A 21,785-nucleotide genomic window follows, 5' to 3' on the forward strand; every position below is an offset into this window, starting at 1 on the left:
CCTCTTAGTATGCAGGCAGACCTGCCCACCTAAAAGGCCAACGTATCGTGGGAATCCTCCCGACAAAGCGCATATCAAAAGGCCGCGAATCGGCGACGGAGGCACCGTTCAGTGCGTCGCGACGCTTTCCGAGCAACGTCACGCAGCGTATCGACGGAATTTTCAGTGAGGCACATCGGCACGATCCCAGTCGTCAACAGGTTTGTTTATTTTCGAGCTTTTCCCTCGATTTCCCTGGTGTCATTTAATTGTAATTTATTGCTTTATTTATTTCACGGTTTTGTGGAAAAAACATTATTTTTACTATTATTAGGTGCAGGACAACGTTCGATAAATTGCACTGTAGCAGAAAGTTCTCAGAGAAAAATAACAAATAATCATTCGTTAAATTAAGAGGGTGTTGAAGTATGTCTGATAATTGAGCTTTTCAAACCCTTCGATTCATTATAAAAGTTTATTGCCCGAGTAATTTACTAGATTTCTTTTAAAGCTCTTTTATGGGGTGGGTTTTTATGGTCAGTGAAGGGACCTCGGGAACTATCAAATTCACAAGCTCGCTTAAATAATGAAAGAATTGCAGTTCCAGGACGTTCAGTTTTTCAAACTCTTGACAACTTTTCCAGCAAGATAATTGCCATAAAAACGGCAAAATCATAGAAGAGTATCGGCCATAATCTCCATTACCATGGAAATTGTCATGGTGGAGAAGTTATCAAGAGTTTGCAAAACGGGGCCACAGCTATCTTTAGTTTTTTTTAACAAATTCATGACTTACTAGGTATTTCGAAAAAAAAGGAGTTTTATCAATTTTTTTCAATCGACCAAGCTGTGTCATAGAGTCTAAAGGAATTATGTAAATATAAAGTTGAAGAAAACGTTTAAACATATTATGTTGGTTTTCTGTCAAACACATGTAATTTTTGACATATGTTGTTGAAAACATGTCAAAAATGACACATTTATTCCCTAAATAGTTATTACCTTTATTGTTTGTATTGATAATACCAACTCCATAATTTTTCCTAAACAACAATTAAATATTAACGAGTCAGAAGTAACGTTAATGATAACGTAACATGTTACGTAAAAATAGTATATTTACCAATAACGTAAAAGTACGTATACCGTAAAGTACTTATCTAGTTGTTTATTTTCCATTTAGAATTCTTGGCAAAACAATAAGTAATGTTAATACCAAAGTTCAAAACGATTACAATCTTTTTTCTAATACCCATCACTTTGGAAATTTCTCTTCAAATAATTGTTGTTAACATATTTGTATTGAGATAGTAGAATATTTAGAAAGTTCCAACATGAAAATTTATATTGTTCAAACTATCATTAAACATTTTGGCTCGCTGGAACCTTTGCGACGAAGGTATTGATGAAATAAATTTCGTTCAGTTTCGGATCAGTCTTTATTCTACTTGAGACAATTGCATGACGGTTAAAATACATTTAAATTTGAGCTCTGTGATCTACGTCACATATACCACTAATTCTGTCATTATTAAAGTTGACTTTCAATTTTAATAATGACGGAATGAGTGACATATGTGACGTAAGTAATTGTGGTATTAGACATTTTTACCTATATATCCTCTGCAAGTTGCACTTTATGTTTAGGAAACACCCTGTATACAAAAATATCGATTCCCGAATTATCGAGTAGTGAAATATAAACAATATTCCCCAAGCTTCTTGAGCAATTTGTTTTTACCCCCCATAAATCGCTGTGGCGTGTGACTTGATGCCTGTCGTGTTTGCATATGTCGTGCAAATTTATTAAAAAATCTGGGAATTTGGAAATAATCTTCGGCATTGTAAAAATTTCATTTCTATACTAAGCCCTCTCTCAGTGCATGGCACGTCTCTTTCCAGCGGCATGTGAAGCCTCATTAGAAAAGCATTTTTTTTTCGTTTTATTACATCATTAATTCAACTTATTATAACATCAAATAAGCGAAACAAAAAGGAATGTTTATAGAAACTCGGGGTGCACCAGGAAATCGACGCCTAATAATTATTATGGGCACAAAATACAAGACATCAAGTCAATTAAGCGAAGCCCGTTTTTTGCCTTATTCCTAATATAGTGGAATAGCAGATTAAAATAAAGGGCCATTATTGCCTTAATTAGATAATGGGGCATTATTGACCTAAGGCACTAATGAAGCATTCGGCGATAATGCCGTCATTATGATCCTCATTGCGGTTTCGCTTATGATGGTCATAGAAACGCGTTATTTTTTGTGTTTCGAATTGAATTTATGCTTAATTTAGGTGAGTTCGTTGCAAGTTTGGCAAATCTAGCAGAGAAATCTCAAGCAAATAATCGATAATGCATGCACCGACTTGACCTGAAAATATGTATAAAAGCCAAAAGGGGAGTAAAAAACTTGGGCTTGTTTATCAAAATTACATATTTGCACATGTGGAATTGAAAGCTTCTGACTTCGTAAACTAATTTATGCAATTAAACCGGTACCATTTATAGTTACATTTAAACGAGCTAGAATATTTCAATTAGAGCAAATAGCATTTCAGTGTATTGCGTTTGATTTCAAATTTTAAATAATTGTACGTGCGTGTTAATTATGCACGTTGTAGGGTTTCGAACACAAATAACATAATAAATAGTTGTTTATGTGGATGCAAAAATTGGGGTCACATATTGCAATGACCGCGAGTTCTTCTCCTCTTCGTTCAAGTTCGATGTGGAAATTTGCAACAATAACTCGTAATGTCCGGTGCACACCTACCTGTTGCTATACAGATTTTCTGAGGATGAGCAAAGAGAAGTGGTGGGAAATGAATTAAACCTCTAATTCGAAATTATGCCTACTGTAAAAATTTTAAACCAGTGGTGGAACTGTGCCCCGGCCTGCTCGGTTCAAAACGTGTACTGTACAGGGTGTTCGTTGCAGCAGCTCTACCATGGGGGTTTCGGAGCGAGACGTCGTTGCTACTCTTGTCGATCGACCCTTAATCCCTGGATCTTCTAGTATTCGCGCGAAGATTTCCTCTTGTGTGCGAATTTTTGGGTCTGCAAGAGCAGAAAGCAGAGCGGGAAAACATCACTAGGAACAGAAGAAAGAACAGATACTGCTCTGAGAGGAACTGGGGAGACGGCAGCGTGAGGAGGAAGAAAGGCGGGAAATATCTGGACCAAGAGAGGAATGCGATTGTCTGGATAAAAAAAGTTTCAACAGGACGGACTGCTTGGCAACAGTCAGACAACATTCCAGCGGTTTAAATGCAGAATTTTCACATCTGGAAAACTTCTAAAGCACCCATCCAGGGTTTTTTTCCAAAAATCATTGGCGTCTCACAGTATTTTAAGGATATTGCCATTTGGCTTGTCTTGACTCGCAAATTGTGACGTGTGCGCCCCTGCTTTTACCAGGTAAAACTTCGTGTTTGGAAAATACAAAAACCCTGTGTTCAGTGGCAGAACTTGCGGTAGTCTCGGTGAAAAAAATGCGGCCATCCCGGCTATATGTCCGCCATTGTTTTAAAGCGTCTAATCCTCAATTTTTTTCAAACGGTGTATCTACTCAGAGAAGCTTATCCTTTCGGTTTTTCATGCATTCAAGCCTCGATCAGAGGCGTTGAAAGGAATAAATTTTTCGTTACTCACTAAGCCGATATACGCGCCAAAACGTCCCGGAATTCCGATTTTCAACTGTAGCTAATTATATGAAATGACCTTTTAATTAATATTTCTCCTTCGTGAAACTGATTATGAATAATTCATAAGGGGCTGTATTTCCAAGCAAATGGAACGGTACATTATTGCGAGCATTACTAATTATGGGCAAATACATGTTACGAGAAATAAAGGGAAAAAATGTAAATCTCTGTAGAACACAATTCGGCTTTTTATTGCTGAGTGAATTAAGGTAGTTTTCGATTTGTAATTAATATATTTTTTAATTTATTATTTTGTTACTTATGTCATCATTTAGTTGTTTTTCAGTTAAATTTAGTTTTAATTAAATAGGTTAAAGCTGAATTATAAATAACGTAATTTTCAAATTACGCTATTTATAATTTAGTTTGGTTATCAATGTGGCCATAAATCAAATTTTCCATGTGGATAGACACACAACATTGGAAACTCCCCGGGGCGATTAAATCACCGAAGCCGCAACGGCGCAAAACAGCAATTTCGGCATCTAATATTAGATCATTCACAACTTTATTTCCCTTAAATCCCGACACTCCCAGCTCTTTATATACCGTGTGACACAGAAAAGAGAACAGCTCGTAAGAATGGTTCGATTTAATCATTATGTGCTCTCTTACCGTTCTTCATCGGCAAAATCGTTTGCAGTGGTGTAGAGAATGGGTGCAACGGGTCCTGGAATGGGATACTTTAGTCTTCCGCAACGAATCCAAATATTGCCTACGTATGTATAATGGTTGGGAAAGAGTCAGAAGGCTACCAGACTGCAGGGATAATTATGTGAGGTGCTATAGCTCAGCAGGTCACATTTGGTTTTCATCCACGATAGAACCCCTCAACGGTACACTCGAGAATTCTTGGAGCAGTATCTTCCGTTCTAGCTCAGCACACTGCAATATAGTTTTTCAACAAGATAATACATGACTACACATGACTCGGGATTCTCCCAACAAAATGAAATCAATTTATTACCTTGGCCACCCCGATCTCCAGACATATCCCCAATCAAATGTTTCTGTGATATTGTAGCGGCGCTCTGTAATGCCGTACAGATATTCTGAAATGAAATTCCTCAAAAGGGCATCGATCATCTCATTGAATCGATGCCTAGACGTGCCCAGGAGTGCATAAGACAATGCGGTGGGCAGACATATTATTCAGTTTTTTATTTTTTTATTTTAACCGTCGAATTTGGTTAATTTTTTAACGATGTACTTACGTTAGTATAAGAAACGTGTAATGTAAAATGAAACCATTTTTACTGGGTGATTCTTTTTCTGTCGCACAGAAAATCTTCGTACGCCTGCTTTAATGCTTATAGACAGCTCGTGAAACTTCCAAGTCAACTAAAGAAAATAAAAAAATTAAAATTAAAAAAACAACAAAGAAACGGAAATTCATAGCAGTACAAAGAGAAAATGTACTTTACTCCCGATGGTGATTCTTTAAAAATGAGTCGCTTTTTCTATATCGCAATAGAAATGTTTATTTCTTCGATGAAATCGAACCGGGTTTTATTGTGGGGCCCGTAATACAGGTGGACTTATCCTTTTATTACGCCGTATTCAGACACGAATGGTAAACAGAATCAGTGATAAAACGGCAAAATAAAATCCATATTTCAAGCTTCGGAAAGAAGAGGATATTAACTAAGCCCGCAGCTAGTAAATTCTCCACCAAATCATAACAATAAACCCCAGTAAACATGTGTCGGCTCTCCATTATCGCCCCATTATTTACGTCATTGCAATGTTTCATTGCCTGCCAGGACAGTTCGTCCTATCTCTGGTTTAATAGTAATTAGAAACCTTTTTCGTGTTTGTAAGGTAAAAAATCGTTAAATGTCTGGGGATAAATTAGTTGATTGAAATGCAGGTAAGAATACGTTTTTGTCCCTAAAACACTAATGTGGATCTGGAAGACCTGACGTAGACACAAACGCTACTTGAAGGCAGAACTTCTAGTGAAAAACTATCAAATTTATGTCAGGATGTGAATTTCCATTCTAAGTACTTGAAGCCCTTTCAAATGCTAATCAAGTACATTTAAATTTTAATCAGAACTAGATATTTAAATTTTGTAGGCGTCTCGCAGAGTGGACCTTCCGGGAAGGCTGCAAACATACCCCCGGAATAACCTCCACTTTAACAGTTGCAAAACTGTTCAAATGAATTTAAGCGAAACAGGGATTATTGTTTAATATGTCTCCTAAAAGCAGCAATAACTTAGACATACTTTTCTTCCCCCATTCCATTCGTCAGAATTAAACTTAATTCCAAGAGCAATTTCATTTTGAAAAACTGTTTTCGTTTTTCCTGCCTATTTCGCTTTCTCGTGGAAATACGTTTTCTAATTTAATGCAAACAAATGACATTTTTTTGCCGTTTAAGACTCCGAGATCTCCTTCCCTCGTTAAGGCGCACTAACAAACCCCATAAACATTTACCTCCCTTGAAAGCGAACTGATGCATCTATTATAATTAGTTTGGAGTTTTTGCGGAAGACTAAGTTATGCAATTTTTTCAAAATTTTAGCAGATGCCACCCGCCCCTATTTCCCTCCTCCTGTATGGTTTTTATTGATAGTAGCAAACACGCAATATGCTCAGGGCATTCTTTTCCAACTTACCTTGCCCCCTTTTTTATCACGAGGAAAATCTTTGAAAGACCTTGGGGGATGATGATTCCTATCAGCTAACCAGAAATGACGCTGGGGGAGAGGGATTCGCTAAGGCTTCTACACGCTAGGGAAGAGACCCCCTTTTCTCCAATCTTCTGCTGTTTTTATGGCCTCTGACGTATTCTTTTTGCGGTGACGTAAAGGGTCGTCCCTTTACGGTCACTTATCCATTCGCCAACCCCGCACGAATCGCTCTATTTCAATGATCGAACGGGAACCAGCGAAACCAACGTGGTACGTGGCTAATTAAACTTACCTACCTACTTATACAATTTAATGTCCATTGGAATTCTGTCGTCTTGCATATTAAACAGAGAAGTTTGTTAATAGGAGACATTTCATGGTCCTCGTAAAACTGACCCATTGGGGGTGCAGGACAATAATGTTGAGTCCGCTCTGAATTGGATGGTTACCGTTGATTCAGCTTATGGCTCTCCTTGTTGACGGTAATCAAGTAGTGAAATTTGATTATTTAAAGAAACAAGCAAAAACGAATAAACAAAGAGATCGACAAACAAAAAACGAATAAAGAAAAAATGAACAAATAAATAATAAGCAAAAAAAAACAAAAATTAACAATTCGATTTTACACTTAAAAGGTTTAATATTTTGAAGACAACTCAAGCGGCTACCCATAAATGCCTAAAATGAAGGTAAAATGCTCTTGTGAGATACAAAAAAATCTATATTGAAAAATACAACTTATATTTTTGGCAGCTGGCGGAAAGAGCACACCGCAGCTTTAGCGGTATAGCAAGCCTTGCAGACGATGATAATAATCATTATCGTGCAACATTTTGTGGACACTAACGACCTCCTGGACGTCCGCATCCGATCACATTCCATATCTAATCATCATTATTGCTAGCATGTTTTTGGGTTATACAGCGCAGCCAAGCCTCTGGTCTAGATTTCTCATCCAGTTTATTCGGAAGTTGGGCCTGCACAATAATTCGCAACGAAGAATTATCTGAAAATTTCAATTTAGTTGTGAAACTGGGAATGAAAACTACGCGAAAACTCATGAATAGATTAAGCAGATTTTTATTTTTAGACGAGATAAGTCCTCAGAGTAATTTTGCAGGAGCTTTGTTATCTCAATATCAAAGACTCCGAAAAGCCTATTTTCTCAAGGGGCCCTAATTATGCCGCTGTGGATGAAAGGCGAAAATCGATACCCCCTTGTAGTTTCCAATTTATCACTTTTGTATACCTTCGCCTTACGTTTACTAAAACAAGGCTGAAAACAGAGTGAAGCTGTAAAGCTGAGTTGACAACTTCCATCGAGGAACCGTCAGATAATTAACTGCCTATGTAGAAAGTGTCCCTTCATTGTTGGCTTGCTAAATAAATTTCCAATTTCTACGTGATTTCCTGTATCTCCAAGTGATTTAACCTGAACTAACCTGTTTTTTTTCTCTCGAAGAAAATCTTCTAAACACACCTGGCTTGATGTTATGGCGACCGAATAGTGTGGGATTCACCGGGGCCCTTATCCACTAAAACCTCTGCAGCCTGCAGCGACCTGGAAGTATCAGTGGAGGACAAATCGTCAGTGTCGAGGGGTCTGGGGGTTCGGTTGTCAATTGCTTTGATCTTTTCTCGCGAGTGTAAACGCTAGGGAACGCTAATCTAACCTGAGCTAAATAAAATGTATTAAAAAAAAAAAATTGGAGAAATAGTCAAAAATCGTATAGAATTCCGCACAGGTTTTTAATAATGCTAATGAATCTTCCTCCAATTTTCCATTTTTTCGAATGGCATTTTAAGCACCCACATTACCATAAAATGCTCTTCACGCATATTCTCCAAAGGTTCATGGGCAGAAGAAACCTTTTTGCTTGTGAACTAATGCGAGCACATTTAGCACATGAAAGCAAAAAGTCATTACGAAGCAATTTTCTTTTTTCTGCTTCAGGAGATTTATTTTTTATGATAAATCATTAAAAGTATTAAAATTTTCCTCGCGTAAGGGCTTTCCTCATTCAATTTGTGGCCGGGTATTTTACGGAAAATCTGGTAAGAACGTGGCTGACTGCATGAAATGAATTATAGCAGTGCATGTGTGACTCATGATATCTGCATTATGACTGAGCTGAACAAGAATTGGATATTTATTCCCCATTTAAATGCTGAAACAAAGAGATTCCTCTTGGGATAAATTCGAAGCAGTCGACTGCAGAATGTACATTGTTATATCAAGTTGTTTTGTCTCACTTTCTTTTTGTAAACATGTTAAATTTTATAAAGAAATTTTGTAAACAAAGGAGGTTCTGAACATTTTCGTATAATTGAAGTTCCTTTTTTCAATTTCACGAGGCCACTTAAGGTGGCTAATAGGACCTAACACGCATGTTTAGTTGCGCACTTAAGTAGCGATATGATATCTGGGGATCGAAGCATTCCAGAATACCTTTAATAAATCATTATTATTACATTACTAAGGACTTTAGTATCGCCTTTTACAATCGCTTTGTTCTTATCGCTGGCCATAGTCTCAGGCCCCATCGCTCTTAACAATGGTCTCCTTACATAGCTCAAGACACAATAACTAGAAGATTCCACAGTGGTCTTACAAACATGTGAAGATTAATGTAAATAAATATATCAGAATATTCAACACACATAAAACGCACCACAATAAGTCCTTTTTCCTGCCAATATACACGGTGTCTCAAGAAAGTGCAGCATTCCTGAGTTATGTTTTTCTTAATAGTGTGCCTTTAATGTTTTTATCTGCTTGTGTACGCCTATCTGCAATAGCTTTTGACCTGAACATTAAATCTAAAATTGTATAGAGCGCTTTATCAGTGGCGTAGAGTGTTTGATGACAAAACTGTTATTGACCAAATAAAAAATGTAATACAAGAACAAAATTTATTGAGACCCATTTCTCCCTTTCCCTTTATGTGGATAATTTATATAAGCTCTGATATGTCTACTTCAAGAGCAGAAAGCAAAAATTGCTTCTAGCAGAGTTCGCTCTGCAAACTTATTTGATTAAGGTGTTAAGAGAAGTGCATCAGCGGAAGAGATCAAATTTAATAATCATAAAGTGTAGAATAATACTTCTACAGGGTTTGCAGTGTTCAGGATATTTTCCTAAATCTATTTATTTTTTTCTTTCGTTCCGTTTCCTTTACTGCCACCTAAATGGAAACAAATACAGACTCTATAAGGAAATATAGTCTAATCTTTGTCCAACGACTTGCAATCTTACAACAAAGAACTGTCAAGGTAAGTAAGGAAACGCAATTGTGGATTAATCAGGCAAAGCAGTGATCTACCTTAAGTTTCCTTCTTACATCTTTAATGCGGTTTACTGGTGGTTTCATCTCTTAAATCTTTAATGCAATATTGGCAGAGCACAAGGGAGATTGACAGGGTACAAACGATATTGGCAGGGGTAGGAATTATTTGGACATTACGAAATTTCCATAAACCATTGTAATGAATAAAATAATTGAACAAAGTTATCAAAAATGAGATATTAAAGTAACAAAACAATAAAATAATAAAAAATAAAATTGCAATAAAAAAAAATTAAACAATAAAAAAGTAAAACTTTTTAAATAATAGCTGCAACTTTTATGTACTATTTTAAGGCAATTTTCTACCGGCACTCTCTGCTCTGAGCACAAAGACGCCAATATAAGATTGTGTTTTCTTGCTCTGCTGCTAATGATAAGAACGACCTATCATTTAACCATCATGAGGTTTTCTCAACCCCATTATAGACATTTCCAAAGCACCTATTTTTATATCCGTAACAATCCTTAACTCGACCATTCTCTCTTCCGCTCAAGAAAATTGTTTGCTGTTCCGGCAATTCCCACTCTTTTCGGGACTAGCAACCCAAAGCTTATTTCCGCAAAGATCGGAAATAAAATTTCCGAGCTCATTGTCATTTTTACGATTCAAACTTTTATTGCTCGATCTTTGACGAATTTGCGGCGTGATCAATTGTGATGCATTTGTGATTCCAGAATGAAATCTTGGCGAGCGGCTTAGTGACGGTAATGGACTTACTGCAGCTTTAGCCCGCAGGAAGTAATTCGTTTTATCATCGAAATGGCGTGGGACAGCCGTGGGAATTTATCGTTTTCATGTGCAGCTGATTCGCTACTGGGAAGGTGAAATAATTACAGCGAAAGAAAGGAGCAATTAATTTAAGTTAGGTAAGTCAAATTCGCACTATCGTTGATTGCGCGCTGTTGAGATGGATTTTGAGTTAATTGCAGCGTGACTCGCACGCAAATCGACGCACCAAAATTTCAGCTAAAGCACACATAATGGAAATTGTTTTCCTTTAAAAACAATCTACATTAAATCAGCTACCAACTGAGCAGACACAAGGCGGCATAAAACTTAATTAAACAATATTGCTGTCGAAATGACTTTCATCAAGTCTTTCCTTCCTCGCTTTGGAAATTATACCGGAAAATTCCCAACACTTTGCTTACACTTTAACAGAAAGACTTCTCGAATAACCGCTCACATTTCATCATTACACGAAGTTTGTTTAAAAAGAACCCGGAAAATCGCATTAAATGGGCTCGAAGAAGCGTCGGTTTTATTTCAGCGCTGAATGAACGTAATAAATTGAAAAAAAGAGTTATTTTTAAAACTCCTGAGAGAGTGACATTAAAAGGGGCCGTCTGCGTTGTTTTTTTCAGAGGTGAAAGCATGGCTCAACCACTTCAATACATCAGTTGTCCTAATAGGACCAACTGTGCTTCCCCTGCCAATACCCCTGAAGAACTGGAGAGAAGAGCCATTATCCAAAGGAACGATCTTCTGCTGCATGAGGCGGTAATTAAGAATGACACAGACGGCGTGAAGAAGGTCCTGAAGGAACTTGTCGATATTAATTCAAGGAACAACGTAAGTCTCGTTTTCGTTAAAGTGAGGATGAAGAAAGAGCTTTCCCGGTCAAAACTTACCCGTATGAATAACTACTCAAAATAGTCATCGGTTTCTGTTTCTTTAATTGGAGACCCTGGCACCGAAACAGCGTAATTGGCATCAATCTCAATGAAGTTTCTCTGTGCCTTATCGACTTAAATCCGCTTTCACGTGTCACTAGCTCTAACAAGCTTCTTTAGATAGAGCTGTTTACATAAAAGCTAAGACGGCGGTTTGAAATTTATGTCGCAGTATTTCTACATACAGATCGATCATTCGGTTATCAATTAGTGGCAAAGAACGAAGGACAAAGAAATTTTATAATGTGGAATGTTGCCAGGGCAATTATCGCGATAATTACACCAGTGCAAGTTATCGCCGTAGTTCGCCAGTGATTGCTTCAGGAAAGCAATGACAAACCATTGCACATAAATAATAAAGGTCGGAGGTTGATAATTCTCGTTACCTCAAAGTTTCTCAACGCTCCCCTTTCAATTCTGGAAGTTTCGAATAAACAACAAGTTTGATGTAAGAAGCTTTTTGAATTTTCTTTTCTTTTCTTTGAGGTAATTTAACAAAACTTAGTCGTAAATTTCCGACAGAAATACTTCTCCATGAAAAACCGAAGACGGAATCTTCGCAGGTTTTCCTGTTATTCCACTATATAGATTACCAGGAAAATTGGTCTCTCGTCAATTCCCAATAAGATCGAAAACGAGGAAATAGGCTTTATAAATTGCGCTTCCATCCATCCCCAAAAAGCACAATGTCAATATTCCATTAATAAAACAAAATGGGAAGAACGGAAACGCACTACAAAACTGTAGCCGAATCGGCAGGAAATGATGATGGCAAATTTTCATACAATTTATGTCCAGAAAACGGGAAGTGCTAATGTTCCCTTTTTTGTCTTTCAGTTTGCTATGAAACCGCTTCATTTCATATTGACTGAAAACTTTCGCCGGCATCGGATTTCTGTAATATGAAAAATCAAATTCCGTGACGGAGCCAAATTTGCCATTTTCTCCATCAATCTCGCCTTCACCTTCAATATGAATCTTTTCTCACCTTGTCTTATTGGGGTCCCATTTATCTTCTCAGGCATTGCCTCACATTTCGAGGCAAATCGCATGAAATCTCCAACTGAAAATAAAGTTTTGACATAGTTATTTTGTTTATTCGGTGTCACAAGTTAACGTATAGGCGAGTTGACTTACGTCCGATGGTGATCCATAGTGGGTCTTGTAGACATATGAGAGTGTGTTCGGAAGTTTCAGGGGCGTGCCCGTGGGGTGGATTTGATGGATTCTTTTGAAAAAACCAGGGTGAAAAATAAAGTGAGTCCAAACATATGCTTACAGGAATTTTTGCCTCATTTTAGCTTAACGAGTATCGTGCTAAATTAGCCCATATGCTTGAAAACACTCCGCATACAGGGTAATTCAAATTCGCTGTTCGCCATTGGGATTTCGAAAACCATAAAAGATACGAGGTCGCTTAAATTGGGACAAAGTTTTGCCAAATACCGTTTTCAAATCTGAAAAATTCCTATTACTTCCGAAGATAATTGAAAAAAAAACAAATTTCTGCAAATTGCTTTTTTTAAGTTATTTGAAGATATTTTTAAAAATAAATTTCACTTCCTCGTTGGCACTTTTGCTCTTTTATAAGATTTCTGTTTTTTTTTTTAGTATGGCAGAGCTCCAATCCATTGGGCATCAGCAAGAGGTAACATCGAAATTATGGAAATGTTGCTCAACGCTCACTGCGACATCGAAGCTAGAGACAAGGTAAAGCCCCTTTAAGGTCGTTTATGTGATGAGCCCTCATCATGTCGAGAGTAATGAGCCAGGCTTCTGAAACCCATAGTTTGTATTCTGGCAACTCTGCTAAAATGACAAATTATTCCAATAAAAAAAATCATTTCCGCTACAAGATTGAGTAATATCTCTCCAATTATGCCCTGGCATAAATTCATAATTTTATTGCTTTCCATGGCATGTGTATGGTTGACCTTTCGGGCATCGACAACAGCAGCATTATTTACCCCATACTGACCCAATCAATATTAAATATATTTCTATATAAATAATATCTATGTAAAAATTAGACACAGAAATAACGGGCGTCTAACAAGATAATGATCGATTGATCGTGTGTTGCTCCTCGTTTACCCTCTCTTTTGCTTAATTATCTCATTTGGAGGGCTGCTAAACTAATATTAGAACTCACGCCTTAGGCCTGATTCTATAAGTTCCAGTTACACCTGTTCTCTAATTTAAAAGCATTCAACAATGTAATGATGAAAGCTAGGGCTCATGGGACCGATGAGGCCAGCAGAAAGCTGGAAATAGGCGCATTGGGGAAGGCCCTCGGTGTATTTCAAATGTTTTAAGTTTTATTAAGGGATAAAGTGGTCTGATGCAGTACGACATACACCCGAAGGTTATCCTTAGTTGAGTTTTTTAATTAACTATGTTTTTTTCGTAAAGTTACATCTAATAACTTGTAGTATGGAATGCGACCTTTGCACATGGCAGCCTGGCACGGACATCCCAAAGCCGTTGAGCTTCTAATAAATTCGGGGGCTTGCACTAACTCTGTAACAAAGGTACGTGACTTTTGCTTTTTAAAATGTAATCGTGAGCTGTAACCGTAGTTGGAGAGTTTCGTCGTACTTAGAGGGGCCAGAAATAATATACGAAACAAGAGAATTTTTGCAAATCAAAGATGTACTGAGGAGTGTAGGCAGTACTCCGAAGTTAAAACTATTTATACGAAATTGCTTATTTTGGGTGATAATAAATTCATGACTTTGAGATGAGAAACATCATCGGTTTTTCTGTAGATTTACTCAATTCCGCAGTTCCAAAATTTCTTCATACGCAGACGTTTCAGCTACCACGGCTCTGTCATTATAACTTCCTCCTTCCAGCTCATCATCAGCAATATAAAGCGTGTTTAATACCAAGAGCTTCACAAACACCATTTATGTAGAGACACTCCTTTGAGCTTAAAATTGAAACTTTGAAGCGCAAACTATTTTCAAAGCGTGCCAGACATGTGATCTTGTTGCTCCAGTATCAATGGCGAGCTCGCGTTCCTTTCCATTCAAAGCTCTATCATTGCCCCTCTTGATCATAGAAACCTTTCTTTTGGGGCCATCTGATGATTTTCCAGAGGTGCCCCTTTCTCTGGTAAATTGGCGTTTTCTTGATCCTGCAATTCTGGCTGTAATGCTTTGTATTATAGAAATGCCAAAGTAGTTCATACCTTAATACATCGATGTGAAACACCGCCTGACATCAATCTTCTGAGAATTTGACTTCCCTTATTCTGTGCCATTGTAGAGAATATTCCTTGTGGGCTCAGGCTGTGCGGCATCTGTAAGATTTTTAAACTGGCTAAGACGGAGAGATAGGTCTCCTCCTCGGACGGCATCACTAAAGTTCTATAAACTAATCTAATAGATGTGTTAAGACCTGTGCCTTATTAGACCCAAGCCAATGTGATCTAGACCCTTCTTATTACGTTCATTTTGTTTTTTCTCGTTTCCTTATTGGCCCTGCGAGAAGGATCGTGCATACTTCTGATCCCTTATTCTGGATCACTCATCAAAAAGATAAAAGTTAAAACTAACTGAGAATGTGGCAATTGAAAAATGAGTAGAAAAAGGACAATAAATGGTAAAGTAAAACCTAAAAAGGCTTTGGAAACGATATAATAACACTTTGATTGCCAACGTTAATGACATCTCCGACTTTCCTCCGATTTCGTTCCCGAAAAATACTAAATTTCGAACGAATACGTGGAAAAAAAATTGAAAAAATATATACAGATTTGAAGGTTAATTTCATAGAAATATACTGAATGTTGTACGCGATTGTACCCAGCTGAAAACAAGTAAAAATCGCACCTTCAAAATTTCATTGCGTTTGAGAACACTGGGAATATCTGTTATTTACAGTCGGATCTCCGAAGTCGCATGATAAACAAGTAGCAAATTTTCATTAAGCTCAAATTGAATTTAATTAAAAATTAAAAAATGTATCCATTTAAAAATGGAAATTTACAATGAAAGATTAAAAAGATCTTGTAATTAGATATCGAAGTTTATCCTCAGTCATACGCTAAAATTAGTAGAAATTTTTGGGACGTGTTCACTGTGCGTGGGTTAACATCAAAAAGATTGAATATCAATTATCTCTGGCCTCAAGAGCTATTTCCATTTATTTGAAGTAAATACGACTCCGATAAATTTTTGGGCAGCTCAAAGAAATGTATTTCTTTAAGTTCTGTTTCACATTAAAGCAAATTCGGGTGTTTCTTGAGATTCTCTTTTTAAAGAATCAGTTAAATGCTTCGTAAACCATAGCAACTGCATGCAAGGAAAAATATATTTTTATATGATTATTATTACAGCACATTCTTTAATTCGAAATTGCCCAAATTTACCTCAATTTATAATTTTTTGAACCAACCTCGTATTACCGAGATCCCCATGGTTACGCTCCAAAAGCGAATGCCCTATATACACTTCACACGTTATCACCTCTGGCGACAAAATGAACATATTGCTAAAAAAAATGTAATTGTTAGTTTCCCCTTTACACAACGTTTATAAAAAAATGTCATTTTGTATTTGCTGCTATCTACGAAATGTTTAACTGTTCATTTTAATTGGGCCACCCCGTATAATGTCTTTGGTATTCTGGTCCCGAAGTCATTGATATATTTAGTATCTATTGGATCAATTTGCTTTAACTTGTGCTTTTACTAACCAGGCTCAATACACGCTACTGATATGTGCGGCTCGCAATAACAGGGCGGAAGTAATAGATTTCCTCTTGGACACTTTGGACGACGTCCAGATCGACGCCGTCGACGCCGACGGACAAACTGCTCTATATCATGCTGCTGCTAACGGACATGTTATCATTGTTAAACGGCTTTTAGAAATGGGCGCTAGCCTAGATAAGAAAAATAAGGTATCCATTTATTTGCATGTTAACGTCTATTTGTATAATTTATATTCGCCTTTATTCCTACCCCTACTTATTTATACCTTTATTACAAATCTGTGGTCGCCTTGAAGTAGGCTAAGAGAGACACTTTGAAGAATAACTTAAAACAGTCTATATTAACAAACAAATATTGCATCCGCTCCAGATTCTGGGAGGTGGCCGGTCTGTCTTTGAGTTTCATACTATTAACAATTTGAATTAACCTTCACTTGGTTTCCTCTTCAAGACAGTATGTAGAATGTTAAGCGATAAAACCCTACAAGACATAATAAAGAGGTGTCAAATCCAGTGATCTAGATGGCCAGTCTACATTGCGCCCCTACAGTCTATTCGATATTCAAGAAAAATCTCATTTAACTAGGCCTGTGCCTCTTGATTAAAATAAGGATGGGTACCTCCATGTGGGTGTTTGGCGAAATATCAGTGTATAATGTACCCACAACAGTTACGATGTATTATTGCAGGAAAACAGAACAGCATTGCATGAAGCCGCCCAAGGAGGGCACGAGGAAGTAGCCCAGATGTTACTAATTAAAGAAGCTGCCATGGAGGCACGTGACCATCAAGGTAACACTCCGTTGCACATAGCTGTGCAACACCAACAAAATCGGGTGGTACAATTGTTGCTGGAAACTGGCGCTGATACTGATAGCGAGAATCAAGTAAGTCACATTCAATTCCTCTGCACGTAAAGCTCTTTGTAGCGAAACGAAAATAAGTTGATACGGCGTTACAACACATAAACTTTGTGCAAAAGTCTGAATGTTGGCAAACTCCAGCTTCCATTAACTTGTCAACTGATGCACAGCTCTCTAGCTCATCCGTATATTTCTCACGTCTCCGGAGGCTTTATGATGTATTACAATCCTAAATATATAATAGGTACATTACAGATAGACAGATATTTCTCAAAGGAGCAGTTACATAAACAAAGAGATAAACCCACTTAACAATCCCTTACAATGCAAATTTCATGTTCAAATTACGGATTGTTAAAGGCAAAGTCTTGATGGTATCGAGTTATATAAATGCTTTTAGTATTATGCAAATAAAAGAAACTTATAAATGAAACATTAGAATGAATAATAAATAGTATAAAAAATACCAATAAGCCTGAGAGTTGATTGACATGCTACGTTAATTTTATCGCAGTGTGAACCTACCCTCGTTTAATGAATAATTTGGTTTATTATTCCCGCATATTAAGTGCCATGAGATAATCTCATATTCACTATATTTTCAGCCGGCTGGACAATCTTAAAACGGATAAAAATCGCAGGATATTGAATAATGTGAACCTTTTAGAAATTATTCAAACTTTGGCACATAAATTCAGAAAAGCGATTTCTTGCGTAAGCACAGGTGTCGTATATTTTAATGAATGCTAAACCCTTGTAATGTGTTAATACCAGCCTTTCTTATCACGTCTAAAATTCAGTTGCAAATCTCTAACCCTACGCATTTTTCATTCATTTTTCAATGGTATATAAAATTTGTATCTCCGGCAATTTGCTACAATCCTACAAATTGAAACTATTGGTCTTTTATTTCAATTATTGTAGAAGAGCAGTCGAATTTTATTGGAAATGTCGTTAAACATTGTTGGTTTTGTTGTAAATAGGTACTATGCGACCGAAGCGGATTATTCATCCTTTCCTTTTTTTAATAATTAATTATTTGTCCGGTTCTATTGCTTAGATTCAACTCAATAAAAATATGTTGGTTTTAAGGGTAATACTTGACTCTAAAGATGGCTTTATTTTCAGAGAGGAAATACGGCCTTACACGTAGCAGCCAGTCTGGGAAGCAGAGGGATTTTAGATTGCTTACTGCAGCATGGAGCTTCATTGGCAGTACCCAATCAGGTGACAGAAACAACTAGTTTCGAGGGTTAATAGCCCTACCGTTATTGAACAAAACGGTTTGCTCCAATGAGAGAAGAATTTAGAAAGATTCTGACTTACGTTTGAACTTTTGAGACTGTAGATAGCTTTAGACGTAAGCCAAAGTGTTCTGACTTCCCTCACCCTTTTCGACGAGGGATTCCTGAAAGTTAAAAAATTTTAAACATTCTGGAAAATTCTGTTTAAATCGTCTACGCCACTGATGTCTATGCCTCCCTCAGGTTTAAAAATATGTAAAAAAGTTCCAATTAAGCTATCTTCGCAGCTGACAATTCATCAATTAATTACGTGAAGTGGCTCCTTAGAATATCAGTTACGAAGTTTTACCACCTTTGAGTGAAGGCAAATCTAACTGTTGGAATGCTCCTTCCTGACCTGCTTAAAAAAGCCATAAACTTGGAGTGTTCTAAATAATTCACTTAGAATTCCAAAGCAACAACAAATCTTAATAAACCTAATTTAGCCCTCGCTTACGGAAACATTGTAATAAAGCCCTTATACGCCGTAACCGATCTAATTTCCAGAGTGGAAATACCGCCTTACATATGGCATGCCAAGCGAATGAAGTCGAGACAGTCGAAATGCTGATAAATAAGGGGGCAAATCTTAATTGCTTGAATAAGGTAAGTCTCACATTTAACAATGTATGAAATGAAATATATACCGTGACAGCCGTTTTCGAAGCTCAACCGTGAGGATCTCTGTAACCACTAAAGATACAAGGCCAGCTGAATTGGAACAAAGTTGGCTAGCAAGATCCCCACGGATGAACTTCAGAACGGACACCCTGTACATAATGTAGTTCTTCTTATTTAAATGGTTCAAAAACACGATAATTAATAAAACATGATAATTTGAGTGCATAGATATAATAATTTCAGAGGTTGCAAACCCCAATTCATATAGCAGCAGAGATGGGTCATACGGAAATATGTAAACTGCTATTAGCCGCCGGAGCTAATATAGAACAAAGGGAGCAGGGTGGCAGGACGCCCTTATACATAGCAGCTCGGGGAAGTTTTACCGCAATTGTGGATATGATAATTAAGACTGCCAGGCTCGACTATCCAGGGCATGTAAGTTGGTTAGTACTGTTTCTGGACCTTATGGTTGAGCTCCAGAACCAGAAAAATTACACGTAAAATTTAGATTTAAAAATTTTTTTAATTAATAAGAAAAGTGTTATTAACAATTAATTAAACGTTAGATATGAGTACAACGATAAATTAAACAATTAAGGGCAGTAATGAGTTACATATTGGCCTATATTAGTATGTAATAAAGATTTTTCTTCCCTTTCTTTTTTCTCCTACCTGTCTGTCCTTTTTTCACTCTCTCTCTGAAACGGTTTCTCTTATTTCAGGAAGAGAACCATGAAAACAAAAAAGACGGCTCCAGCATAAGAAGAAAATTAAGCAAAGGATGGAGGACAGGATCCAAAGATGAAGGAAAGGCCAAAGAGTATGAAAGACTTAAAGAAATTCTATACAAACTCGCCTACAAGCATTTAAGTCCTGGGGAGTGGAAAAGGCTGGCTCATCACTGGGCCTTCACGGATGACCAAATCAAAGCCATCGAACATCAGTACAATGGTAATAATATACTCATGGAAATTGTTCTTCCTATAACTTCCTACTGTTTGGAAATATATTTTATAGGTCCTTCAAGTTACAAAGAGCACGGTTTCCGAATGATGTTAATCTGGATACATGGACTGAGTCCTGAACTGAACCCTGTGAGGGAACTCTATGAAAGTTTGGTTGCTATAGGGAAAAAGCCTTTGGCAGGTAGGATTTAAAACTACAGTAATTACGTGACTGTTAGAAAATGTTACAGATACCTTGAGGAGGAAAATTGACCAAGAGAACGAAGCCCGAAGGAGAGGCCACAATAAACAAAAATGCAATAGATGTAGTATTAGTTAACTTTTTTCTACGACGGTCCATTAGAGTATATAACTATTTCCTCTATTCTAGGTGCCTAGATTGCCTCAGAGAAGAATAATTGCATTATATTATAGAATATTTAAAAGGTTGTTTTAAATTTGTTAATTTATTACCAAACAGTGAGGTACTTACTATATGAGATGAGTCGCAGCAAAAAGGACTATATCTATTTATAAAATCCCTGAAAATAAAAAAGTAAATTACAATAGATATGTATATCTCTTGGCATAAAGTTTCTTTATACAAAATTTTGTTTTTTTCGAAGGCTCTAAAATATTTTTCCTATATATCGCAGTATTGCAGGATCCTGTACATGTACCCAAGTTGTTTCGTTATCAAGGTATACGTCCCGTGCGTTTTAAAAGTATGAGAACGGTCGAACATTCCAGAAAAGGCTTGTGTAATGCTTCATTAAATGACGACAACGGTAATAATGCCAAAATTAAGCTGCTCTAGAGGCCAGAATTTTCTTATCTCAAATGAAATACCCGAAACATTATTGTACTTTTCTAATTTCATTTATGCTTAAAACTATAAACAGATAGTGCAAGGCATTGTTAATTTTTAGTTAAACTGTTCATTAAGCCTTTTACCGTTCTTATACTTTTGAAGCACCCTGTACACAAACTGTTTTTCATATGTCGCCATAATCCGCAAATGCTATCGAAATTCGAGATTTTCACTTTCAGAAATGCTTTCCCTTTTCATTTAAAATTTTGAGTTTTGCATCTCTGACCTTAAATTTTTTTTCGAGCGATGGTAAAAGGATTAAAATGATTCCTTTGTAGTCAATCCATTTGGTTGTTGTGCCGAAGGGCAATATCGAAATACCTGCCAATACCTCATAATAATTATCAATTATTAATATAATTATTTATCTATAATGCATAATTATCAAAATAATCATAAATCTTATAATGAATTACTTAGTTATAAAACAAAAACTACATTCAATATACAATTTCTTTTTGTAATTATCAGTAATTAGTAATTTTTCGTGGGAAGACTGAAAAAAATGTACTTGTGTGAAAATTTCAGCAAATTTAACATATCAAGATTCGAACTACTGGATACATACGTAGTGCATGCTAACATTAAATTAATTTATGAAAGTGAAAATTAGGTAGTTATTCAAGATCAATTTTAATCATGCTATATATATCTACTCAAAAATGTATGTAATTTTGATACTTTAGAAATAGACGATAAGTATTTATTTGTTTTGTGTTAATTTAATCTTTGATATTCTAATTATTATTTAGTTAAATTAAGCATTAATTGAAGTTTAGTTGAAAGATTTTCAAATATATTGCTGTCACATAAGGGCTCTCAACCAGTTTTTTGTCTATCTACTTGGACCAATCATATTGCCTTATAAAATTTTCCCTACGCAAAGTTGGCTGTTTTATTTTCTATTAGCAGGGACCTGCATGGATAAATTAAACAATATATAATTCACTGAAAGGTACTCGTGGAAAACGTCAAGAGATGACATCAAAATGATGTCATGGAGTTAAATTAAAGGTTCGCTTAAAGACGTAAATGTGACGTTATTTAAGAACATTTTTGGGATATATAAAACATCGAATTTGGCTGGATCTGAATACGAATATTGTTGGATGTTTCATCATTATGGCCA

General features: G+C 36.5%; 1 protein-coding gene across 5 annotated transcripts; it reads left to right on the forward strand.

Moving 5' to 3' along the window:
• Positions 1–62: 62 nt before the first annotated feature.
• On the forward strand, positions 63–21,541 carry LOC136419359 (ankyrin repeat and death domain-containing protein 1A-like). Of its 5 annotated transcripts, none has more exons than XM_066405639.1 (13): positions 64–200; positions 10,354–10,545; positions 11,044–11,251; positions 12,964–13,062; positions 13,785–13,883; positions 16,057–16,260; positions 16,761–16,958; positions 18,063–18,161; positions 18,725–18,823; positions 19,082–19,276; positions 19,564–19,792; positions 19,859–19,987; positions 20,025–21,541. In XM_066405639.1, exons 3-13 carry the CDS (start codon positions 11,054–11,056, stop codon positions 20,123–20,125), a joined length of 1,650 nt encoding a protein of 549 aa, XP_066261736.1. In that variant the 5' UTR covers positions 64–200; positions 10,354–10,545; positions 11,044–11,053; the 3' UTR covers positions 20,126–21,541. The 5 variants fall into 5 exon arrangements, with proteins under 5 accessions (XP_066261734.1, XP_066261736.1, XP_066261737.1 ...); XM_066405640.1 differs by having other exon boundaries at positions 65–200; positions 20,037–21,541; XM_066405637.1 differs by having other exon boundaries at positions 63–200; positions 19,564–19,987; positions 20,037–21,541.
• The last annotated feature ends 244 nt before the right edge of the window (positions 21,542–21,785 follow it).

Source organism: Euwallacea similis, chromosome 2, assembly GCF_039881205.1.
Source record: "Euwallacea similis isolate ESF13 chromosome 2, ESF131.1, whole genome shotgun sequence".
Classification (NCBI taxonomy): domain Eukaryota; kingdom Metazoa; phylum Arthropoda; class Insecta; order Coleoptera; family Curculionidae; genus Euwallacea; species Euwallacea similis.

Excerpts from the sequence above, each read along its gene's own strand:
- LOC136419359 (XM_066405637.1), top strand. The coding sequence starts at position 11,054 with ATGGCTCAACCACTTCAATACATCAGTTGTCCTAATAGGACCAACTGT. Across the intron at positions 18,824-19,081 it reads ATCTTAATTGCTTGAATAAG|AGGTTGCAAACCCCAATTCA; the intron begins GTAAGTCTCACA and ends TAATAATTTCAG. Across the intron at positions 19,988-20,036 it reads AGGGAAAAAGCCTTTGGCAG|ATACCTTGAGGAGGAAAATT; the intron begins GTAGGATTTAAA and ends AAAATGTTACAG.